Genomic DNA, 24,436 nt, shown 5'->3' on the forward strand with positions numbered 1-24,436 from the left:
AATTAAAAAAAAAAAAAATAGTTACTCCTATTTAGCAAACAAAAAATATCGAAGGATAGCCAAAACCACAAGGAACTAATTCTCAAAAACCATGGTATGTGACACAATGGAAAGTGTTATAAAATACAATGTTTAGTTATTTTGCACCAAAAAAAAAAAAAAAGACACGCTAAGAAAACCCAGCAGTGAACAGTCATATACCTATATTGTTAGAGGTATTTTCTTCATCTTCAGGATTCCTAAGAGGTTTTCTCTTTTTGTAGTATTGCAAACCATCACCTGATGGGTTAGGTAACATAGGAGGATGCATCGCATAGAAGTTTCCTAGAGCAGCTGAAATTACTTGAAAGCACCTTTTTTCATCCTCCCAGTCAACCTACAAACAAAAAAAGTCATAATAAGCCAAACTGATGCAGGAGTACCCAATAGCCTCATTTCAATTGCATTAGTTGTGCAAAGTAGCAGCAACTAATTTACTGCAGTAGCCTGTCTATTGAAATCTAAGTCTTGCAGCAGACATCAAATGACAAAATAAGGTCAACTAAGTGTCCAAGGTGTTAGAGAAGCATTAGACATTTTCCTGATCATCACTCAGAGGCTTTATTAAAAAGGTTAAACAATAACACAAAAGGAAAATAAAAGAAAAAAACCCTCCATTATTCCATGCACTATGTATCCCTAATCTACCTCCACATACTCCAAGAAAAGGTAAGACTGATATCAAACTATTTTTAAATGACACAGACAGAGCAAGTGAGCTCCCCTAGGTAATAATGGAATTAGTCCCCATTTGTTCACAGCCATATATTATAAGATTATCTCACCAACATGCATACCAGCCCCAAAAATATTCCACAAGACAAGTATTATAAACACTGATCGAGTATAAGTGCAGCGCATATGTGTCTGTATACATGAACAAGTGTGTTAGTACATGTTTCCAAGTGTGTGGGTGGTGAGGTAACATTCTTCTCAGAGCAGAAAATGAAAATGCCTTTCAGATCAAGAATCATCATACAAAAGATTAACATTTTACTAAAACCATAGAAGAATAAGCAACTATAAACTTTAGAACCTACATCATTGCCCAAACAAAGTACAAATTCAGGAACACGATCCATGTCAGGTGTGTACTGGTCAAGTATGACTGGAATTCTAGACAAATTGCCATGTACATCAACATGAATGCCGAAATACTCCTCCAACATTTCAGCCTTTTGCTTGAGCAATTCAGTATTCATCTGGTGAAGCATCAAAAGGCAATATCAGTTGAAAGTTCAAATATGGCTAATGAAAAGAGAAATTTTCATTTTTTTTGGGATAAAAAAAGAGAATTTTTTTTGTAGAAACCACTTAAAAAATCTATGCTAAAAATGTTCTACCAGCATTCATGATTGATATAAGAGTCATCAGTGCCATGCAAACTAAGTACAAAGGGTATGAACCTCTTTAATTTTGTGTAGGACAACAAAGGGTAGTAACAGCATATTAATACTGGCTATTTTCTTGTGATCATAGAACATTATATTCTTTTGAGATTGAACCATTTACTAGACCTGTGACTTGATCTCCCGATGGCATCCGGGGAGAAGCAGCCACAGTGTTAATGGTTTATCAGGACCTAAAATCAATTATAGTGCAAGGAAAAGAGTATTCAGAAGAAGAAGATGGTTTCTGCCTCCTTTTTCTAATATTCTCCTAAATCTGGAAGAGAGCTCACATCCTCAAAAGACTCTCTATGATTGAGAAATACTCTACAGACATTGTAGATCTCACGAACCAAATCCTTATGTCCAGATACATGACTTGCCAAATCAACACCAAGCTTAATACCAATAGAGCAACAATCTAAACCAGGGATTTTGTAGCAAAACATCCTTGATGATTCTAAACATCTAATATATCATATAAACATAACTATATTTACTAATAAAAAATATTAGCACTCCCAAGAAAACCATAGCAGAAAATTTAAATAGTTCAATACATTATTTCTAACATCATTTTTTTTTTATAAGTTACATTATTTCTAACATCATTCAAATTACTTCAGGGGTCACTAATCAGTAGCCTTGAGAAATTACTCCAGATTCACTGCACTAGTGCTAAAAGACTTGTTTGAATGATATAGCACTAGTAAAAAGAGAGAGCAGAAACAAGTGAACTCAACAGCCCAATAAGAGATACCTTCAAGTGACATTCCCGAAAGATAAACAAGTGATATTTGTAAAAGATATTAGTCCACATTCATTGCACTAGTACTGCAACACTTGTACTGCAATCCTGACGTACCACAGTCCTAAGGTTGATTTGTGTTTTAACTTAGATTAGTATACGATATATTGTTCATTGGGATCACTGTAATACACACAATTCTGCATAGTAAAGATGTAGTCACTCTGATCCGGCAGATGCAAGAAAATTTTTATTTAGTATTATTTATGTTTACAAGTCAATTGTATTTTTATGTTTTAGGTCCTAATAGTTTATTAGGCTATCAATGTATAATATTTGGAAGCAAGGTTAAATTTTGTAATAAGATAGTTAGGGTTTCCTACGCCAATTAGAACTAGGGTTTAGCAATTCTTTATAAACAAACTATTGTACTCCTTTAGGAGTTAGTTGATATATTGTTCAAATGAAAAAAAAAAATGGCATTTTGGTCTCATTGGTTTAGTGTTGACTCCAATTCCACCCTAGGTGCTAACTCCTAGTGGTTTTCCCACTTGGTGCCGACTCCAAGCCAGGCCTAAGTGCTTACTTTTAGGTCATATCCCTTTATTTCCTATTGTTTCATTTTGTTCTAGTTGTCCTGCGTCACACTTAGGGCTTTTCCATTGTGGACATAGGTCATTAAGCTGAACTACGCTAATCCCTTTGTAACAAACAATTGATATGGAATCAAATGTTTCAAAGAATTTGGTGGCAAATTTATTGAAGCAGAGAGAGAGAGAGAGAGAGAGAGAGAGAGAGAGAGATAATGAGCATAAAACATAGTAGATCTAAAGAAAGCGTAAGTTACTTCTGTAATTTTCTCTATTAAGTCATCATTCTCGTTGCATTCAGGATCCAAATCCTCTTCTTTCAATGCCAACGTAATCAACTCAGACAACGGGGCCGGATCACTTAATTGTATAGCATTAAAATGGGCAAACCGGCGCAGAACTTGCTGGTACATAAGCTCTTTGCTGTCCGTGTATAGAAACACAGAAATATCAGGTAAATTATATAACAGATAAATAATTCAGGGAGGCATGGAAATCACATATCTAGCATCTAGTGCTTCCAACACCAATGAATAATAATAATAATAATAATAACTACAACAGTAACTCAGTAAAAGAAATGCAAAAGTTGATTCTTATTTATTTATTTTTAATAAGAAACAAAACTTGATAATAGGAAGGAATGCGAAAGTTGATTCTTTAGAATCAGAATCAAGTACATCAGCAAATAGCTTTTTATGCAGCAGAATATCAGCGGCTAAAGTGTATTGATAAAATGCATACTGCAAAACTAAAGCTCTGGTCCAAAATGTGTGTTCTTGGTATTTTAATAGGTCTTTCAATTAGCTCCTAAAGGAGTCTTATATGCGCACACACACACACATATTGATAAGTAATAAAACTATATAAATCAGGAAAATGAGTCACCCAAGTATACTGGGGCAAATAATCACCTAAAGGAGTCTTATATTATAAACAATATACATTCTTTTTACATATAAATATAGTATTGTATATTTAAACAAGTAGAGGCAGAAAATTGTTTCAAGGTAAATCCAAATTCTTTGAATTTATTTTATTGTATGAGGTGAACAGTTATAAATTAAAGATCATTGAAATGGGAAAAAAGAGTATGATTAACGTTTTATTGAGCAAAGAGGGGAATTATTATTTTGTTAGAATCATTGGCTTGGGAAACATGATTAAGATATTTGGAACTTAATTCCAGGATCTTTGATGTGGACCGTATGGATGGAGAGTAATCGCCAGTCCTTTGAAGATTCTGGGAAGTCATTAGTTGAGTTAATAGGCCTGTGCCAGAGAAGTCTTTTTGATTGGTCTCGGTGCCGGGGTTTTACTGAATGTTCTTCTATTGTTCAGTTTTTTTCTTCTCTTAGTTTAGTCTCTTGATTGTTTTCTGTTGTGTTCTGTTTTGTGCTTTGTTGTGTTCATGCTCATGTACACATTGTATGTTTCTTTTTCAACTTTCATCAATAATAATTCTTATGTTACCTATAAAAAAAGAGGGTATACGTTGGTTGTGCGCTTCAATGGCCGAAGTCTTGGCATTGCCTCCAGATCAGAATTTTATTAAAATGCATTGAGAAGTGGGTAAGGCTTTGATCTTTCAAAAGCACAGGAAATCTACGGGCATGTATGTTACAGTTTTGGAATATGGGGCTATGAATAATAAGGAATCAGTGGTTATACCTGAGGGCCAACAGTGATGGGAATGGAGGCAAAAGGAAAACAACCTTCAGTGGTGGATTCCATTGTCCAGTCAAATCCGGGAAAACCCATCATGACGGCTTGGCACCAATCATGCTCTTTGGGGGAAACACAATCCTTCAGAGACATCATGATTAATGGCAGTATTAAAACAGCGGTAATAAGGAAGGAAACTGCTAATTTATTGGAGTGAGATATTGAGGATAGCATTAAAACAGCAGGAATATGGAAGGAAACTGCAACTTTTTTTGGAGCGAGATATTGGGGATTTGAATAAAGTTGTAACAGTGATTTAAATGTGAATTGTTTCTAAAAAAAGAGATTGTATGTTCACAACATTTTCAAATGTAAAATATTTTACATGTAAATATTTTACTGTAAAATATTTGCAAGTGTTTGGTTAGTGTTGTGAACTAAACATTGCAGATATAAATCAGTCACCACTAGCCACCGCCAACCGTTGCAAAAACACACCCACTGTAATCCCATCCAATCAGCCACCGTCATCCACCTACCCAAACACCCAAGAGCCACCAAAATCACCCCCAACCATTCAAAAGACAGCCATCAAAACCACCACCAGCCACTACCAAAGATTCAAAAAACCGCCACCAACTACCAAAAAACAACCACCAACCACCAAATCATCACCAACCACCATATCATCACCAACCACCCAAAAAACAACCACCAACAACCCAAAAATTCATATTAGAAAGGCAAAAATACCCACAAAAGAAAAGAAACCCACGAACAAAGAATCTAATCTAAAAATCCAACAACCTAGCAAATCTAGCGGCGGCAAGATCAGAACAATCACCAACAAGATCAAAGCAGCCACCAAAAACCCAAGCCGCCGCTCAGCATCTAGATCTCGATGGATTTTGTGAGAGAGACAAGAGGAAGGAGGAGGTGTGGAGTCTGTGGGTGGCACCATAGGTGGGTGGCGCCGGTGGGTTTTGAGAGAGATGGATTGGTGGGTGAGAGAAGGAATGGGTTGGGTTGTAACTTGTGAGAGAAAATTGAGAAGGAGAGATACCACAACAGGGAGAGATAGTGTGAGAGTTATCAGGATGAGAGTTAGGGAGCAAATGTAAAATGTTCTACCAAACTTTTAAATGTAAAATATTTTACATAAATTTGCTTAGGTTGATTTGGTTGACTGAAAATATTTTACTTTTGATTAAATATTTCACTGCAAAACAAACACCATAAAATAAGAAAATATTTTCCTACAAATATTTTACATCAAAACAAACGGAGCATAATGGGCAAGAAAGTAATTTCAGTGGTGGATTGAAATTAAAAACTTGTAACAACTGACCACCTAGAATTTGTTGTGAAAATGTTGTGGATATAGCACTTCTCTTGAAAAAAGGGAAGAAGTGGGTGGTTAAATGGGCTGGAGTGGAGGAGGCTAGTGTGTCAAGCCCAACCAATTCTAATGGGCTAAAGTTTGTGAAGCCCAGCTCAAAGCCAAATAAAATATTGAGCCCATCCACAAATCAGTTTACAATTGCAAGAACAAACCAGCCTACTAAATGGGTTTGGAGACAAAAGTTGACTCAAGAAATGGGCTCACTTATATATGGGTCCACTCAATCAGCCCCGCAAATACAGATTATAAAGCTAAGGAGGATGATATTTTCGGAATTAAGGAGAACAATATGAAGACGTGTGTCGGGTCGGAAGAGACAATTCCAGAATCAGTGGTGGCAGCGGCACTGCAACCATCTAGGTCACCCGCATCAATTGAAGTCAGCTGTATTTCCAGAGATTCCAACTCTTGGTTGCTGCAATTATGCGACAGTAGGAAGCTACAGTGATTTTAGGCATGAACAGTGTTTTTCATACATTAAAAAATTATTTTGCTACAGTGTTTTTCAGTTTCAGTTTTCAGCTGTATCCAAACGGACCCTTAGTATACTACCTACGTGCTTTGTTTTTTGTTTTTTTGTTTGTATTGTTTTCTTTTTTCAATGTAGTTATAATACTTTTCTTTTTCTTTTTTTTTTTGGGGGGGGGGGGGGGGGGGCCATATTAAGTAAATAAAAAAAAAGGAAGGAAGAAGTCACTTTTAGAAATCAACAATTTAGTAGCTCATCAACTGAAAGTTTTTATTCAGACATGAAAGTCTCATCAAAATCAAATTAAACCTTCATTAACTAACAAACTAAGCACTAAAACTACAATGCCGGATCACAGGCAGGAATATATCATATGCAAAGATGGTTTTATCGATATGGACTTTGACTACAATGAAATTCAAGAAATATATAGCAACAGAATTGTTACCTCAAGTTCACCACATTTACAACATAGAGATGAGTGTCATGCTGAAGCAATGCCAAGACATCATCTGCCATTCCAATGTACGAGCAGTGTCTTACTACATCCAGTAGACCTGTAAAAACATGTATCAGTGAGAAGCATTGGCTAGATCTACCAAACTCAAACAAAAGGTCCTCCATATAACAGACAAATAAAAGTGTAAAACTCTCACCAGAATGACAGTTGCAATCAATTTCATCAATCAGCTCCTGAATGCTGGTAAGATCTGCTGTCTCCTTTCGGTTCCTTCTTTGTCTAACAGAAGACCTAAAATTGGAAATTTATTAACACACAGACCTTCCAAGCACTTTCTGAAATTACACTTCAATGCATGTTGGAGAATTCCCTCAACAGAAAATTTGAATTGATAATCCTACCATTTGCATTTAAAAAGATAAATGGATATAATTCACTTTTCCTTTATATATATATATATTTTTTTAAATCCAAACCATTAGACTCCTCTACCTAATCACCATGGAATTCCTGTTTGAGCAGACTTGTACTCCTGGAAGAGTATTTGTTTGTAGATTTTATAGGCCCTTTTTCATTTAGAATCTAAAGTTTAAGAAAGCTAGTGTATACATCCTATGCACTTAAGCTTTCCATTTTCAATAAAATACATTATTTATCCCAAAAAAAAGAAGCCTTCATATAATAATCTAATTTATAATGTTTTATTATCTATCATACAAGAGAACCTTAATCGAATGACTAAAACTGTGATAAGAGTCACCATTACATGTAACAGTATTTGGCCATTTCAACTTTGGTGAAGCACCGCCCTACTATAATTTGTCCACAATAATAACACTTATGACGACAATGAAAACAATACCAAAAACTTCAGTGACGAAAATCTAAAGATAATTCATGTTGTTCTAATCAAATTTCCGTACACTCTCAACACTCATGAGAAACAGCTCAGAAGTCCATCTCTCCAAAGTGCTCCTATATGACTTATTTGTGTAAAGCAAATGCAAATAGACCAAAAATAAATCCTACCTCACAGCAGTCAAACTAGGATTGTTTTCAAGTGGTCCACAAGGCTTAGCTTGCAAGTAGTGATGCAACCTTCCAGCAGGATCCAATGAGTCTGTTCTAACCATTTTATGCACAGGAACTTTTTGTGATTTTGGCCCTATGAGTTTATTGTGAGACACTTTCAAGATGAGGGCGCTCCCAGATAATGAGCAAGTATGGTTATTAAAATATATTAGGAATAAGGGCAACAAGAGCATGCAACCCAATTAAAAGGGAAACACTTCACTATACCAGGTGGTGAGGAGCTGAAACTAGAATCCTTGATTATTCCAATATTACCAGATGGAGATGGTTCCGCTATCTGCCAGACCATGAGATAAAAGATGCCAACCAGTTTCACAAGTTAGACAGCAACATTCATCTGAATTATCAAGCCACAAATATAGTGATACTGAAAGCACCACAAGCCTATTCAGACTGGATGAGTATTAAATATTGACTAAGTGATAAAATAAATTCTTTCCCATCAACTTAGGCTTTTGGGACAAGTGGAAATTTATTATGATATTAGACCACATGATTTTAAAACTCCACCCATATAAAATTTAAAAAGTCCACATGTTGCACACCAATCATTTAGAAAAGTTGGGCCCATGCTGTGAACGAGTGTTCAACATTGATTACACAATTAATTTCACTCATCCATCAAGTTAGGTTTTTTTGACAACTGGAAATTTATCCATGAGAAATTCAAACTACATATCCAAATTAAATCAAAGTGTCTTAGTCCAAGGAATGTAGAATAAGTTTCTCAAATTCTAGTTGCAGCTCTGCAATTTGGACAATTAACATAAAAACTAACATATTCTCATTACATGAAATGAAATCAACCTCTAAACATCTTTTTTTCTGATAGGTGAAATCAACCTCTAAACATCACTTAAATGGGCAAGCATTGGCTTTGTGATGCAGCAATGTAAGATTGATTTGTTGCTACTTCATAATTTCATCCATTCGAGATTAATTTTATCAAGTCAATTGTAGCAAGAGTCTTAAGATTTTAGTAGTCCAACTATAAGTATTTTTTATATTCTGGATTTACCCATTCCGCAAGCATTTCAATCTCGGCTTTTGGACCCTTTCCATTATTACAGGTTTTCCCTTTGTTATTTATTTATTTTTTAAAAAAAGTTATATTTCAAATTTTTGTTGTGAAACTTGTGAACTTGCTAAGCACCATCATGGTTCTTTTCATTTACCTTCTCTTTTTCTTTTTCTTTTTTCTTTTTGATAGGTAAAATTAATATTATTAAAAAGAGACTACGTCGTGAAAATAAACATGAAGTAGCCTAAAGAATTACAATGGGATAATATCTACATATGAGTTGACTCTATGAAGGGGTGAATAGAGTTACTATTAGTAAAACTCAATACAAAAGACCACTCGTAAAGAGAACTAATGAAGGATGCTTCCTTTCATTTACCTTCTAATATAACTTTGCATCCATTTGCCATTATTCATGGTCATGTTTGGCGGCCTTCTTGTGAGGTATTGAAGCAGCCATGCAATAATAATTTGCTATTACTTTGCAAAATTGCCCCTTCAAGAATTACTTTATGGGGTCCACTTATGAAGTCCAATTGAAGTGAAAGTCATGTGGCTTTAATGGTGTAAGTATGAGTCTTTTAGGGTTAAAATATTTTTTTATTTGGTTTTTATTCTATTACTTATAGGCAATCTTATATTCAAGAGCAAATCTGTAATTTCCGCAATTCCTGTGAATTAAGGGTATCTTGGTCATTAGTTAAGTCTAGAATCTTCTAAGAGATGCAAGTGTCTTAGGTTTATTTAGAGTTCAAGTTAGTATTCTATTAGGATTAACTTTACTAGTCCAATCATGAGTCCTAATACTTCTAGTACAAGGAAAGAGTGTTTATATATTTGTGCTCAAGTATTCGAGGGAGATAAGAGTATATTAATAAAATTATTGGGTGTTTTGAGCATAGAGGCACATTGGCCTTTGTGGGTTATTTTCTCCCTCTTTTTCATTTTCAAGGTAAGTATGTAAAAATTATTTACCAAGAAACCAGAAACAAACCAGTACACAGGTAGTGTACTAGCAGTGCAACGATTTTTTTTATTAGAAAAAAAAAGTACAAAAAGGAAGAGGAAATACTCCACATACACCTCATAAAAGTGCTTGGAGCATTTGCTAACCCAAATGGCACGACTAACCATTCAGATAGGCCATGAAGAGGTTTTGAAAAATGTCTTCCATTCATCTCCAAGACACATTCTAATCTAGTGATAGCCACTCAAGTTTATCTTTAAAAATAATTTGGCACCAGACAAACAATCCAACATATCACCTAACCTGAGAATTGGAAACCTATACTTCATAGCGATCTTGCAAATAGCCCAACTATCCACACACATCCTACAAGACCCATCCTTTTTAGGTGTAAGGACTAGAACAGAACAAGGTCTAATGCTTCTTCTCTTTTTTGATAAGTAATGGAAATTTTATTCAAATCATAAAAAACCCAGGTATACACAACATATACAGCTGGGGACAATAACAATCAAGTACACAAGTTACAAGCATAAATCAGAAAAGTAGATAGGCTTCCAATGATAGACATCCAATTTATATCATTCTAAAAAAGAAAAGTTTTAGATCGGCTATTGTCCTCTTAGAATCCTCAAAGCATAGGCTGTTTCTCTCACACCAAATGCCCCACATCAAACAGTGAGGGGCAGCCATCTAACTAACACCAATGCGATGGTGACCAAACTTTCCTTGCCAACACACTAGAAGCTCAACCAGTCTTTGGCATTACCTAGTAGAAACCAAACAAGGTGAAAACCATAGACCATAGCTCGACTACAACAGGACAATGTAATAAAAGATGGTCTTCTGATTCACCAATTCTTTTACACATATAACACCAATCCAGAATCTTCAATTTCCTCTTGCGTAAATTATCAATCGTCAAAATATTCCCGAGGCTGCAGTCCAGACAAAAAATGCTACTCTACAAGGGACCTTTCTTCCAAATGTTCCTTTAAGGGAATGATTGATAGTAGACACCCATCTGAACTCGATTATAGCTACTCACCTCAAAACCCCTTCTCTTGGCAAGCAACCAGCATAGCTTATCCTCACCAATACCCCCTCAAAGAGACGCCATATAAAACATCCATAAAATCCTAAACTAAACGCAAGAACTCCCAATCCCAATAAAGAACCCCATTGGGGAACTTCATGAGATTAGCCACACATGCCTCTTTATCACTACTAATGTTGAATAACTGTGGAAAACTCAATTTCAAAGGATTATCCCCACACCAAATGACATACCAAAATTTCACTCTTGACCCATCTCCAATTGAATATAGCAAGAAAAAATAGACCAGCCACTTCTAATAGACTTCCATAAACTCACCCCACAAGGGCCTGGAACATAATTAGAGCACCAACCTCCCCCCTTGCTTCTATATTTTACCCATAATACCCTTCTCCAAAACGCATCTCTCTTAGTCCCAAAAGCCATAACCATTTTCCCAACAAAGTTTCATTAAAGCGTCTCAAATTTCTAAACGCCAACCCCCCATACTAAATAGGATAACTTTTTTTTTTTTTCTTTTTTCTTTTTTTTTTTTTTTCTTTTTTTACCTTAGACCAATTTACCAAGTGAAATTTTGAATCATTGCCCAAACCACTCCAAAGAAAATTCCATTGGAGTTGTGATATAACCCCTAGTTAGCAACTCTCCCACTTGTTTTTGAATTTCCTCCTTTTCTGAAGGTTTCATCCTATATGCAGGTTTGTTGGGCAGAGATGATCCAGGTACAAGATCAATACAATGTTGGATATCCCTCATAGGAGGTAAGTCATTAGGCAACTTAATAGGGAATACATCTTCAAACTCCATAATCAATTGCCTAATCTCTATGGTATATTCATAGAATCTAACTCTAAAGCAGACAACAACATATACACAATCCCTGCTTCCAAACTTTCATTCGTAAAGGACTTAGTGACTAAGAATGAAAATTCGGGAATAGAGGACTTAGCTTTAGTCTTTGTAGCAGTAGAGTGAACTTCTTCCCATCTTTGATCAGGTTGTATAAGTTCTTCCTCCCATCATACATGGTTCTTCCTGTCAAACTGCCAAGGTCTACCTAACAATAGATGGCAGGCATCCACCTTGACCACATCACAAAGGACATCATCAAAGAACTGCTTCCTTATTGAGAAAGACACCAAGCACTACATGTCAACCTTCACAAAACTCCCTCTTTTTGAGCCATGACAGCTTATAAGGTTGAGGATGATCAATTGTCTTCAACTTCATCTTGTCTACTACTTCTTGAGAAACCACATTCTCACAAAACCCTTCAAAAATGATCAAGTAACACACCCTGTTTTAGATGGAACAGGTAGTGCAAAAGATAGTACCCCTAAGCCATTCTTTAAAGCATCACTCTCAGCAACATTATGCTAAGCTTGTTGCTATGTAAACACCCTATCTCTTCACAAATGCTCAATCAAGGCAATTAATTTCCTCCTCAACAATACTACCTCAACTTAAAAATCAAGTTGACCCCCTTGATCCCCATTTCATTGGCTACAATGTCTTCCTCATATGCTGTAGAAATGCAGGTCTCTTTCCCTTATCCTTTCATCCCTTCTCACTCACCACTGCTTATTGTTGTTTCAAACTAATTGCTAATGCAATTGAAGGCTGTTGTTAACTGAAGGAAGGTGTTTAGGATTAAAATTAACAATCAAGATTGAATCTTGATGGGTTCTTGGAACTAGAATGAAGAAATATTGCAAAAGAACTCGAAACCTAAGGATCTCAAACTCTGATACTAAACTAGTGTAGGGATTGTGTGTAGGTTGAACTGTTTTGGACTTTGTTCACAACAAGAGTTGCTCAGAACATTTAGTAGGTAGTAAGGCGCCTCTACAACAGCACAAAGTTACAATGAAAAAAGTACTCAAAAGACATAAAATCATTAATTCTCAAAACAGATTAAAAAATGAGAGTACAAGAATACTTATCCAATCTGTCCTACAACTAACAACCATTAGTCTCTTGCCAAGTGTCAAAATAACATTGGTTACATCTAATACAAGTAAACTATTCATTAACATGACTAACTAATTCAGATAAGAACAGTACTAACGTTTCTTAACAGTTAAGGCTGCCAACTTGAACTCAATCAACACATCTTAAAACAACTTAGAAGATGCTCCTACATCACAAGCCCACACAAATGATCTTGGAAAAATGCCCAACAAATGAGTATTGCCAATGGTATTAGATGACAGGGTGGTATGAGGTTCCCATGGACAGAGAAGTGCAAGCCAGTTCTCAAGAAAGAGCGTGCGAGGTTAACATGTGATTCCCATAGATGGCTACAAGAGGCACATGCATGGATGACGCACCAGTGAAGAAATAACTTATAGGCAAGGGGAGCTAGTAGGACTTGTTTGTGACCCATAGAGAAGTCCTAAGGCCTAAAAGAGAGGTAAAGATGCATAGGTGAGAAGGAGATTGTTAGGTATACATGTGTGAGTAAAGTCTCAAATTGAATAATGAGAGGAGTAAGTGGTTAATATAACATAGTTCAGCCCAAACTCATAGACTTAAACTTTGGGTTAAAAGATGTACCTACATATTATTATATTAACAACACGAAGCCTCCCCAAGGTGTTATCTCCCAAACACTAAATCAAACCCATATATAAGAGTCAGCACTCAATATCAGCTTTACTTGCTCGAACTCATCAAATTGTCAGTCATGCCCATAAGTATGCCCAATACATTGGCCTGGATTCCAGATGCATTTTTGCTACAGCTGTTTTTGCCTATCCATGAAAAATTGAGCATCACTCTTTGTTAATTAATTTAATCAATATCTAAGGCAAACTTAAGAATTTTTTGGGGTTGAGGAGACAAGGCTTTGGAGAAGGGTAGTAGCTCTAAAGTTTGGGGAAGAATTTGGGGGGGGGGGGGTTGGACTACCAAGCTAGATAGAGGGGTACATGGGTGTGGTTTGTGGAGAAGCATCTGAATGGGCTGGGAAGTTTTTAGTAAAAATATTCAGTTTAAGGTAGGGTGGGGGATAGAGTGAAGCTTTGGACAGATCAATGGTGTGGGGATTCTCCACTCCAATTGACCTTTCCAGTTGTGTATGGGATTGCCTCCAATAAATGGGCATCAGTGGCCTCTTCTCTTGAACGGTTGGGGATAGAGGAACAGAGACCAAATGATTGGGAAATGGGTGGTGTGGATGCATTTCTCCGTACTTTGGGCTCTAATTTACCTCCAACTGAGAATGGAGATTGTATTCGATGGAAGTTGACGAAGAATGGGGATTTTGATATCCAATCATTTTATAATAAGTTAAGAGGACCCTTGCCAATTATATTTTCTTGGAAAGGTGTTTGGAAGGTTAAGGCCTCTCGGCGTGTATCTTCTTTGTGTGGACTACATTTTTTTTTTTTTTTGATAAGTAATAAAGCTTTTTTTGATAGGTAATGTTTGTCTTTGATTTGTTTCTTTGTGTGGACTGCTGTATGGGATAAAATCCTTACAGGTGACAATTTAAGGGGTAGAGGGATGGTCTTTGTTGACTAGTGCATTATGTGTCATTGTAATGGGGAGACGGTAGATCATTTGCTATTGCATTGTGGTAAGGCTTACCGGTTGTGGAATTTGGTGTTAGATCTTTTGGGATTTCTTGGGTCTTGCCAAGATCAGTTGCCGATACTCTCTTTGGTTGGTGGAATTGGTCTGGAAAGCATTCGTCTAGCATTTGGAATTTAGCTCCACTGTGCTTAATGTGGTGTCCGTGGAGGAAGCGAAATTGGAGGACGTTTGAGGATATAGAAAGTTCCGATGATCAGTTATTGGCTTCTTTCATTGGCTCTCTTTTTAATTGGTCTAGGGCTTGGGGACTCACCTCTAGTGATTCTCTCCCTATGTTCTTTAGCTCCCTTCTTTGTAATTAGTATCTTTTCTTTCTGTTTTTTATCATCTTTTTTTGTAACTTTTATTTCTGCCTTATGATTTTCTGCATGAGGTAGTATTTTTTAATACGCATCTTTATTACTTATCCAAAAAAAAAAAAAACTTAAGAATTTTATTGATTCATTTTCCTACTCAATAAAGGCTTCTTTTCCTTCTGAGCATTTTGGAATGGGTACTTTCAAATTGTGCTAGAAATGTATTAAATACTTAAGGTTAGTTTCTCAATTTTAAAAATGTTTAGGTCCTTACTTTTCATTGAAAGGGTGTACTTCAGATTCAATGATTACTCAATAACAGACCTCCAGGTTTACATTTCTGCAACACCTCATAGTCAGAGCAATCAAATTCTCTAGATTTTTAAAATCCAAGACAGAATTTTCCTTTTCTTGATTGTTCCCTTTTAGAACTCATTTTGGAGCTGGCAACTCCTTGATAGTGCGGTAAAATTATTATACGCTTTGAGCATCACCTAGATATGAAAAATGTATAGGTTTTCAATCATCCCCCAAATTTCAGCCCACTAAGTAGACTTGGAGGTAATGTCTTCTTGTGACTAAACACAATGCCAAAGGATCAAGGCTAGCAAATAGACGAAGAGAGAAATGCACCGCTGGCCTTAGGCTTCAAAGAGTGGGACTTAGAACTCTCCCCCTTTTCAAATATCACCAAAATTTTATGGGCTTTAGAATCCTTGCCCAACTCAATAGCCCATTGGTCTTTGGCCTATACTAATTGGGAACCAGAAGTTTCCCCCTGCTCAAAAAATACCAAACCTGGACTTCAGATTTTATTAGCCCAGCCCGATTCGAATACCTGCTAGTCTGATGTTTTATACTTATCCTGAGTGTTCCCTTCCCACGTGGCATCCATGTGGGTACCACTTTTGAAAACATCTTAGTAACCGTTATCTTATCGGTTGCTCAAGAAAGTTGACGCATGCCATATATATCACACTTTTTCTCAATTTTGGCGGACATTCAGCCTCCAAAGCCCACATGTACCACCTAAATCACGTATGGCACAAAAATAATTTCTATATGTTCCTCAAATTTAATTGAATTCTAGGGGTTTCTGATATTTCCAGTACCATTTACTGCCCTTAGAGGCTTTTTCCCTTTCACATCACTGGTTGATTTTACCACAGGTACATTCCTACACCAGCCATCCCTCATTACAACCAACACGTAGGATCGTACACCACAATTTTTAGGCTCGATACCAATTTCAGTCTCAAACTTGCGGATCAATGCCAACAAGCAGTTCTCGTAATTCAAACCCAAAACCCCTCCATCCACTCATCTGTTGCCCTTCCGAAATAATGGGTATTGGCTAACAAAGGGAGATAACAATGCCTAATTGGGAGACTGGTTATCTATCTCACATTTGCCCATATATTGCTTATTTTTTTAGTGTGATTAGCCAATTATACATGCGCGCAGAGTTTCTCATATAGATGTTATTTAACACATCCTTCCATATATGATATCAGCTCCTAGTCAAGGTACTCTTTTCTAATCATAGTCTGTCATCAATAGAAATCTATACAGATGCTGACAAGGTAGGTCCTATCATGAATAGGAGCTCCACCTCAGGGTATTGCACCTTTGTAGGAAGAACTTTGGTCACTTGGGGAAGAAAGAAACAGATATATAAATTTTAACTATCGTGCAGGTATATTAAGTATATGCATATTATTATTTGAGTATAATAAGACCAGTGTTAGTTAATCAAATTAACCTAACACAGAATTTTCCCCAAAATTGAACATAAGCTCATTGTTATTCTTTTTTAACCCTATTTGAGGTGGACATAGGAGGCAAGTCTTAAAAAGCAGATATTTTCTTATCAAAGACTCAAATGGATCTAGTTTGTAGTTCAGCAACCAAGTTTGCTAGAAATACCTGTTCCTGAAATGTCTGTGCCTGGTTGGAGTTTCTCAATTTTGATTCAACCACTGACTGTATCTTCGCAATAATAACTTCTTGATTTAAAAGGCTTACCTGCATATGACAGGCATGTTGTTTTCAATTAGAAACTCACAATATGGTATCCATACGAGGTTGACAAAGCCTAACAATCTGCATAAGCTGTTCCAATTCCAATAAAAACCAATCAAATAATAAGCAAGAAAAGCTAAAGATGTTTCTACTTTTTCTCTTCATAAATCATAACGGTAACTCTTGCCTCTTTCAATGTATTTCTGATGAAGTCCAGGCATATGAAAAAAATTGAGTATCTCTCTCTCTCTCTCTCTAAACAAGAGTTAAATGTGTAACTTAGACATAACTCATTGTTTTCAGGGAATTAATCGGAAAAACAACACATTTGCAGAGAACATCACGTGATATTTTTTGTTCCAATTTATGGTTCAGCTTAGGGAAAAGAAAACCACTGATAATAACATGTTAATTTTTCTTCTTGTTTTCTTAAAATATTTTTAGAAATAGTTTCTTTTTTTTATAAATAATGTAAGAACTTTTTATCAAAGAATAGCCAACCCAAGTACACTAGAAATGTACTACAGTGGCAGAAATTAGTAACCCAAATTACAATGATCAAGAAGAATAGGGAGGGACAAAGAAGTGCATGAAAGTAAAACTAAGCTGCATTCAAGGAGAGCATGGAAGAAAAAGGACTTTATATCAAGGATTGACCATTCCGAGTCCTCAAAGCATCTAGCATTCCATTCCCGCCATAAACACCAGAACAGACAATGTGGCACAAACCTCTAGAAATCTATATTTCTATGTCTTCCAAACTTGCATTGCCATGAAGCCAACAACTCAATAACTTTATATGGCATAACCCAATGGATACCAAACAAATAGAATACCATAGACCACAACTCATATGATATCGGACAGTGAAGAAGATGATGATCCACTAATTCCCTACACCTTTTGCACATACATCACCAATCAAGCACTGCAATATGCCTAATGCAAAGATTATCTGTAGTTAGAATCTTACTTAGAGCAGCAATCCAAGAAAAGAACGTTACTCTAGGAGGAATCTTTGATTGCCACACCATTTTCCAAGGAAACGAAATGTCAAAATAAGGGGATAAAGCGTGACAAAAACCTCTAACCTCAAAACCTTTACCCATTGCTGGTTTCCAACAAATCTTATCAGCACCAAATCCCCATACATTTGTGGAATAAAGCATACCCCAACACAAATCCAACGCTTCCTCCTCCCAATCCTGCACTGGGCGACAGAATCGGATGTCCCAATGGATCCTCCCATGAGAGAAATGCATGACCTCTAACACAGAAGCCTCCCTTGCCCGACTAATACCATACAACTTTGGAAATTTAGAAAAAGCTAACCAACCACTTCTAATTGATTTCCACACACTAACACCATATGTCCCTGATACCGGTTTTGTGCACCAACCATCGCCATATTTCGCCTCAATAACCCTCCTCCAGAGGGCATCTCCCTTCGTTCCATATCTCCACAACCATTTCCATTCCGCTTTTTTTAGATTCCCTATCTTCCAATACATTTTTTTTTTCACTTCTACTATTTGTACATATTTTTTGGCTACTTCATTTTTCTAGTAAAGAAGTCTTCTCTTAATACAAGTTTTCTTACATATCAAAATAATAATAATAGATAAATAAATAAAATAACAGAATATCAGAAGTCTCTTATTTTTTTCAAAAGTGTTCTTCTAATAGCCACAGGAAGCCATTATTACATCATGAAATATTGCAATGGAAAAGCCCAAGCTGATCTGCAAGCTGACCCAGGCTAAATCAATTTACTCTACCCCAAGACATCTCATTTTACTTATTGATTGATTGATTACTCAAAGTTATACATCACCCTAGGTAAACAAAAAAAAAATATTAATATTACCTCTGGTTTCAACTAGTATTTACTGGAAGAAAAGTGTTACAATTGCCTCAACAGTTAACATGGGTACACATTGTAGAAAGTTCAATTATGAACAAGCGCATAATATAAGCAATCGAAAGGATATCAGACAAGATGGAACACCATCACAGAATACCAAGAGACTGATGAATTTCATTGGATTTATTTTGCCTTTAAGTTCTAAGTTGGCAATGTTATGCACCCTGGGTTTAATTGCAAGATAAAACTTTCAGCCTGTACCCTTAAGAAAAAAAATATGCAGTTTTTTTTTCTTTCTTTCTTTCTTTTTTCTTCTGCTTTTTCTCACCCTAGGTAGACTCATGACCTTTCAGTTAGGTTTGGATATATCAGAAAAGACTAGGGGAAAAAACCAGGAAACATGTACCTCTCTCTTAGTTGGGTGCACATTCACATCAACATGCTCAGGTGGCAATACGATTGACATATATATGAAGGGTTTAGATGCTTTGGGCAGTGTTGCAGCATAAACAATTTCAATAGCTCTCTTCAAAGCAGTGCAGTCTACCAATCTATCTGAAAAAAGAAGGGAGGGGGGGAACACGTGAGTTCTTATGTCATTACTTACTACCATTACTAAAGCATGCTAGGAAACTTTTTATTTTTTTTTTAAATGGAGTTTTAGGAGTTAAAAATAAATATAAAATCAAGTAAATTTCCTCACACATTTATGAATATACTTGTTGAGAGAGAGTTATCTTGATCTGACAAACTTTGACATCCATGCAAGCATATTTAATTTAAAGATTTTTTTTCTGCACTGATATGAAGGGACTTTAGTAAAAAAAAGAAAGCTAAAAGATTGAGCAAATTGAATCAGGAATATTAGGGGGGAAAAACTGTCATGGCTAGCAACACAATCATTAGAAAAGCTACAAGTGAAGGGGCAGGTAGGAGATGCCATATGGTCCAAAGACCATTGAGGAAGGGGAAGTGGACAAAAAACAAAAGGCAAAACAGAGAGAGTTAAGAATCCTTCCACCTTTCTTTTTGGACACCAAGATGCCATTCACTAACCAAACAAAATTTATATTACTTTCATGGTACAATTTGAATCAGAAAATTTAATTCATACACAAAATTTATATTACATTTCCACTTATGTCTCAAAAGTATCATTTCACAATAATAAGAAAAGATTATCAAAATGACAGTAAGCAAGCAAACAGAGAACTTACGCCTATAGGACAGGAAGCAATACTGATCATAAAACTAAATTTGAAAAGAACATGAGATGCACTTTTTCAATTATATATAAGAGGGATTGATATTAGCCAAATTTCAAACTTGATATGAGAACGTTACTGTTTTCTTTAGAGGAAATGCAAAAGTATAGAAGGTAAATCAAGGAATTGAAACAAGAAGAAACACAGAATATTGTCACTGTTTATAACAGATGCTTAAACCAAAAGCAAAGAAACAATAATCTGTCATAAACTCTGCTTTTCAGATGTTAGAGGATTACAGTAGATCTGATAAACTCATAGTGCCATATTCTAATGGACCATAAAAGTACACTACATTTCAAGTATGCACAATAATACATACCATTGATAAAAAGGACCATTGTTATCTTCTTTGCAACATAATTTGAATCAGAGATGAAACCATTCATCTTGAAAACTGAACTTGATGGATTATTGTCTGAAGTTTCTATTTTGATAAGAGTTCGAGCAACTGACACCCCATAAACCGATCGAATAGCATCAAGCCTTGATGATGTACCAACTGTGTGAAGGTCTGCTCCAGAAGCTCCATGCTGATTTAGTAAAGGTTAAAAAGCTTTACTACGGTGCAAAAGGATTTCCAATCATGTATCATTAAAACCTAAAAGAGTGATATGGTGTTAAAAACTCAATACATATATTAAAATCTTACCATTCTTTTCATGTGTAAGGCTAGGGGAGAATCAGTGGAACACCTTCTAAATCATTGTATGGTAGCAAGAACTATTAGGTCATTTGTGTGGGCGTTATTTGGAGTAACATGGACTATGCCAAAGACTCGTGCAAATGCTAAGTTATTGGAGAGAAATTTTTAGAGTGAATGAAATTATAAAACTTGGAATGTGGTTCCTTTTTGCATCTTGTAGAATAGCCAGACTTTTGATGGAATTGAACGGTCAATCCACATGATCAAACAATCATTTGGATGATTATCCCACATTGTTTGAAGTGGTGCATTTGGAGGGAAAGGAATAGCAGAAGTTTTGAAGATATCGAGCATTCTATGCCTAATCTCAAGTTATTCTTTTTCTGTACCTTAATGGACTAGCTAACTGCCTAGAGGAATTTGTCTTTCCTTTCTATTGTTGATTTATTAGATTAATGCAATTTTTGTAATTGATTGTTTCACCCCAGTATATTTCCCGTATAATTGGGTGACTCCTTTTTTCTGATATATATATATATATATATATATATATATATATATATATATATATATATATATATATTTTGTTACATATAAAAATAAATAAATAAATAATTGATCAAACAATCATTGCTATGATGGTTGGCTAGGAAATGTTCCCTCATGGTCAGTGGTAGAATTTGTAAGATCTAGAATGTAGTATGTTAGTTAACATCATTTTATATATAAATAAATAAATTATCTAATTTATTATCTGATATTTTTTATGCTGCTTATGCCTTGTGGGTAGAGGTGTTTTAGACTTATGAGATTCATTAGGTCATGCCGAGTCTGTTGCACCTTTATTATTTGGATGGAGAAATTGGTTTGGGAAGCACAGCTCGTATGTTTGGATTCTGGTGTCAGCTTGTTTGATGTGGATTGTATGGAAGGAGTGAAGTTGGCATATATTTGAGAATTCTGAGAGCTCTTTGGGTCAATCAATACCATTACTTGTTTGCACTCTTTTTCATTGGCCCCAGGTTTGGGGTTTAACATATTGTTCTTCTATTTTAGAGTACCAAGTTTCTCTTAGATTTTCCATTTTATATTTTTGTAATTTTTATGACTCTTTGTATTCATCATCTAGAACTCAAAGCATTTTTCATTAACAATAAAATTACACTACTTATAAAAATAAAAATAAAATTATCTAAGTGCAAAGCTAAAATATTTTAAAGGATGCATTAGGATCCCAAACAAGATCGAGAGATCAAGTACAGTCTCAATCCTACTACAATTTTATGATCCATAATACAAAATCAAATTGGAACCAGATGGACATAGGTTCATAAAATTGGATGATAGAATTTTATGTTTATGACAAAATAAAAGTGGATCCATAACAAATTAATGATTAATCAACTCATGGGATAATAGACACCCCTCTCCCTAGTCCCTTCTCTCTATTTCCTTTCATCTTCCTTTTCTTTGCTCCATCTTTATATTTAAATAGCCAAACTGAATATCCTTTAACATACATTTTTTTGAAAAACATTCAGCAACATTTTTGTTTTGATAACTCTTTTTGATTGATTGTTGAATTGTTGTATTGTTTGTGGATAATTGATGCAGCCAGCAACTATGATTTAAATTTCATGCTTAAAATGGCTCTTCAATATTTCTGGGTAGTTTACTATTTACTTTTGATTTAGGGGTCTGTTATGTTATTAAGTCTTTTATTTTAGGCTAAAATGCAAAATGCACCTTCTAAGTTTAACTGAAGTTCATTTCAATCTTCTAACTTTATTTTTGTTCAATTGAGTTCTCTAAATTTTTAACAAAATTGGACGAAAGGACTAAATTTGAAACTTAAAAGGATTCAATTGAACAAAAGTAAAGTTAGAAGACTAAAATGAATTTTAGTCAAACTTAGAGGGTGCAATTTGCATTTTAGCTTTTATTTTAAGTTTGTGCTGAATTTAAGTCAGTTGACAAGTCTGATCTCACTTTTGACTAGTAGGTATTATTGAGTTAGTTGTCTCTAGAGAATCTTTTTTTTTTGTTTGATAGGTCTCTAGAGAATCTTGAAACTAGTAGGTATTTATTAGGAGAATATAGAAATATAAAAACCAGGTCTACAGCTAATGTAAGGCAGTCTATTGCTGATTAAGAATACTATATCCCATTTAGGGCTCATGTCATTTCAACCTCTTTTAACTTCTCATAATCTGTTTTAGATTGGTTCCAGCAACCCTTGGCTGCATTCATGGTTATGTAGAAGCTCAAGAATCTGAGCCTAGGAAAATTGGAATTCAGTTACTATATTTCCTAGTTTCAGTAGGAAGAGTAAGAGCCTCCATTTTTTAGCTACATGCCCAAAATCTACAGGTGGAATGCAATCTAATGTGTTTAAATTGTTAGTTTTAGACTTGTTATGTACATATATACATATACACGTGTGTGTGCGCGCGCACATACTTGAACTTTAACAGCCCTTTTAACAAATTAAATAATTATGTATTTTAACAATTTCATAAAACGAAAAATTTCATTAGTCAATCAACCAACCTTTCGTAATGAGAAATTCACATTGATGTGATGAATGGAAAACCGCTTTAGCAAGTCTTCAATATTTGAAAAATCATTAGCAGAATTTTGTAGTGTCTTCCTCCGAGCAGTCATGTTGTAAAATAGATTCTCAACCTGACAACACAGACAGGAATCAAAACTTGTGGAGGACGAAATAGAAAAGGAATTGCTAGCTTATTGCATGAGAACATTGAAAAAATTACAAATAACTAATGAACTTTTCAATCGGTCCTAGTTAGCAAATGAAGTTCAATTTCATCTGATGTAATTACACAATCACAAAGTAATATAGCAAGTATCTAATATATTCAGGATAGTTCAATAAATACCAAAATCATGAATAATAGTATGTGTAACACAAAGTTTCCGCAAATAATTCCAAGAATAACTAGTTATTTTCTGGAGCTTTATTCCCATTCAAATGTATGCTCCGTACCATTATCTGAGTTCCTTTTACAGCAGCACATGGCTTTGGCTCATGCTCCATGACACCATCCCTATAAGATACCCTGAACAATATAATCGAAAATTGAAATTAATTCATACTCCAGCCAGTTGCTAAATTAATTCTGACATAATTTAGTTCCATCTCTCCAATCTCAAAAGCAAAAGCAATAGATGGAGAGAGAGGTAAATTGGTATTTCAATACTAAATTACTAGTCAAACTTAACACCAAAACAAACTCCAAATCCAAACAGACATTGAAACAAAGCAAGCTTGTATTGCGTAAAATTCTCATTCTCATTCAGTAGTAATACCTGTAACCATGGTGCTGTCCTTTGGTAATGGTGGAGACAGTAACATGAGCGACGTAAGTCATACTAGCCAAAGCCTCTCCTCTGAAACCCATCGATTTGATCGACTGTAAATCCTCGAATGTAGAAAGCTTTGACGTCGTGTGCCTTTCGCATAGGATGGCCAGGTCATCGTATCGTATTCCGTGGCCGTCGTCGGAGACTTGGATAAGTTTGAGGCCACCGTCCTTGACGACGACGTTTATGGAGGAGGAGTGGGCGTCGAGGCTGTTCTCCACCAGTTCCTTCACCGCCGATACTGGCCGCTGAATCACCTCTCCCGCCGCGATTCGGTTCACCACCGACTCGTCCAGGCGGTGGATTTTCGGAGGCTCTTTTGGTACTTCAGCCTCAGCCTCAGCCTCAGCCTCAGCCTCAGTGTCGCGATCGGTTTCGATTTCGAATTCCATCGGTGATGCGATGCTACTTCAGACTGAGAGACTACACCAGACCAGAGTGATTCCTCGATGGCCGATTGATTT

The 24,436-nt window shown here is 35.7% G+C and overlaps 1 protein-coding gene across 1 annotated transcript in view; it reads right to left on the minus strand.

The window, feature by feature from the left end:
* The window catches only part of LOC142640812 (DNA mismatch repair protein MLH1), a 28,419-nt gene extending 3,983 nt beyond the window's left edge, over nucleotides 1-24,436 (minus strand). Inside the window, exons 1-13 of the mRNA XM_075815456.1 lie at nucleotides 23,919-24,436; nucleotides 23,596-23,668; nucleotides 23,139-23,273; nucleotides 20,265-20,475; nucleotides 19,084-19,232; nucleotides 16,718-16,816; nucleotides 8,061-8,130; nucleotides 7,791-7,926; nucleotides 6,958-7,052; nucleotides 6,750-6,858; nucleotides 3,023-3,188; nucleotides 1,080-1,241; nucleotides 202-376 (exon numbers count right to left, since the gene is read on the minus strand). Coding sequence (XP_075671571.1) covers nucleotides 202-376; nucleotides 1,080-1,241; nucleotides 3,023-3,188; nucleotides 6,750-6,858; nucleotides 6,958-7,052; nucleotides 7,791-7,926; nucleotides 8,061-8,130; nucleotides 16,718-16,816; nucleotides 19,084-19,232; nucleotides 20,265-20,475; nucleotides 23,139-23,273; nucleotides 23,596-23,668; nucleotides 23,919-24,364 — 2,026 coding nt within the window. The 5' untranslated portion in view covers nucleotides 24,365-24,436. The remainder of the gene's footprint in view (nucleotides 1-201; nucleotides 377-1,079; nucleotides 1,242-3,022; nucleotides 3,189-6,749; nucleotides 6,859-6,957; nucleotides 7,053-7,790; nucleotides 7,927-8,060; nucleotides 8,131-16,717; nucleotides 16,817-19,083; nucleotides 19,233-20,264; nucleotides 20,476-23,138; nucleotides 23,274-23,595; nucleotides 23,669-23,918) is intronic.

Source organism: Castanea sativa, chromosome 1, assembly GCF_040712315.1.
Source record: "Castanea sativa cultivar Marrone di Chiusa Pesio chromosome 1, ASM4071231v1".
Taxonomy (NCBI): domain Eukaryota; kingdom Viridiplantae; phylum Streptophyta; class Magnoliopsida; order Fagales; family Fagaceae; genus Castanea; species Castanea sativa.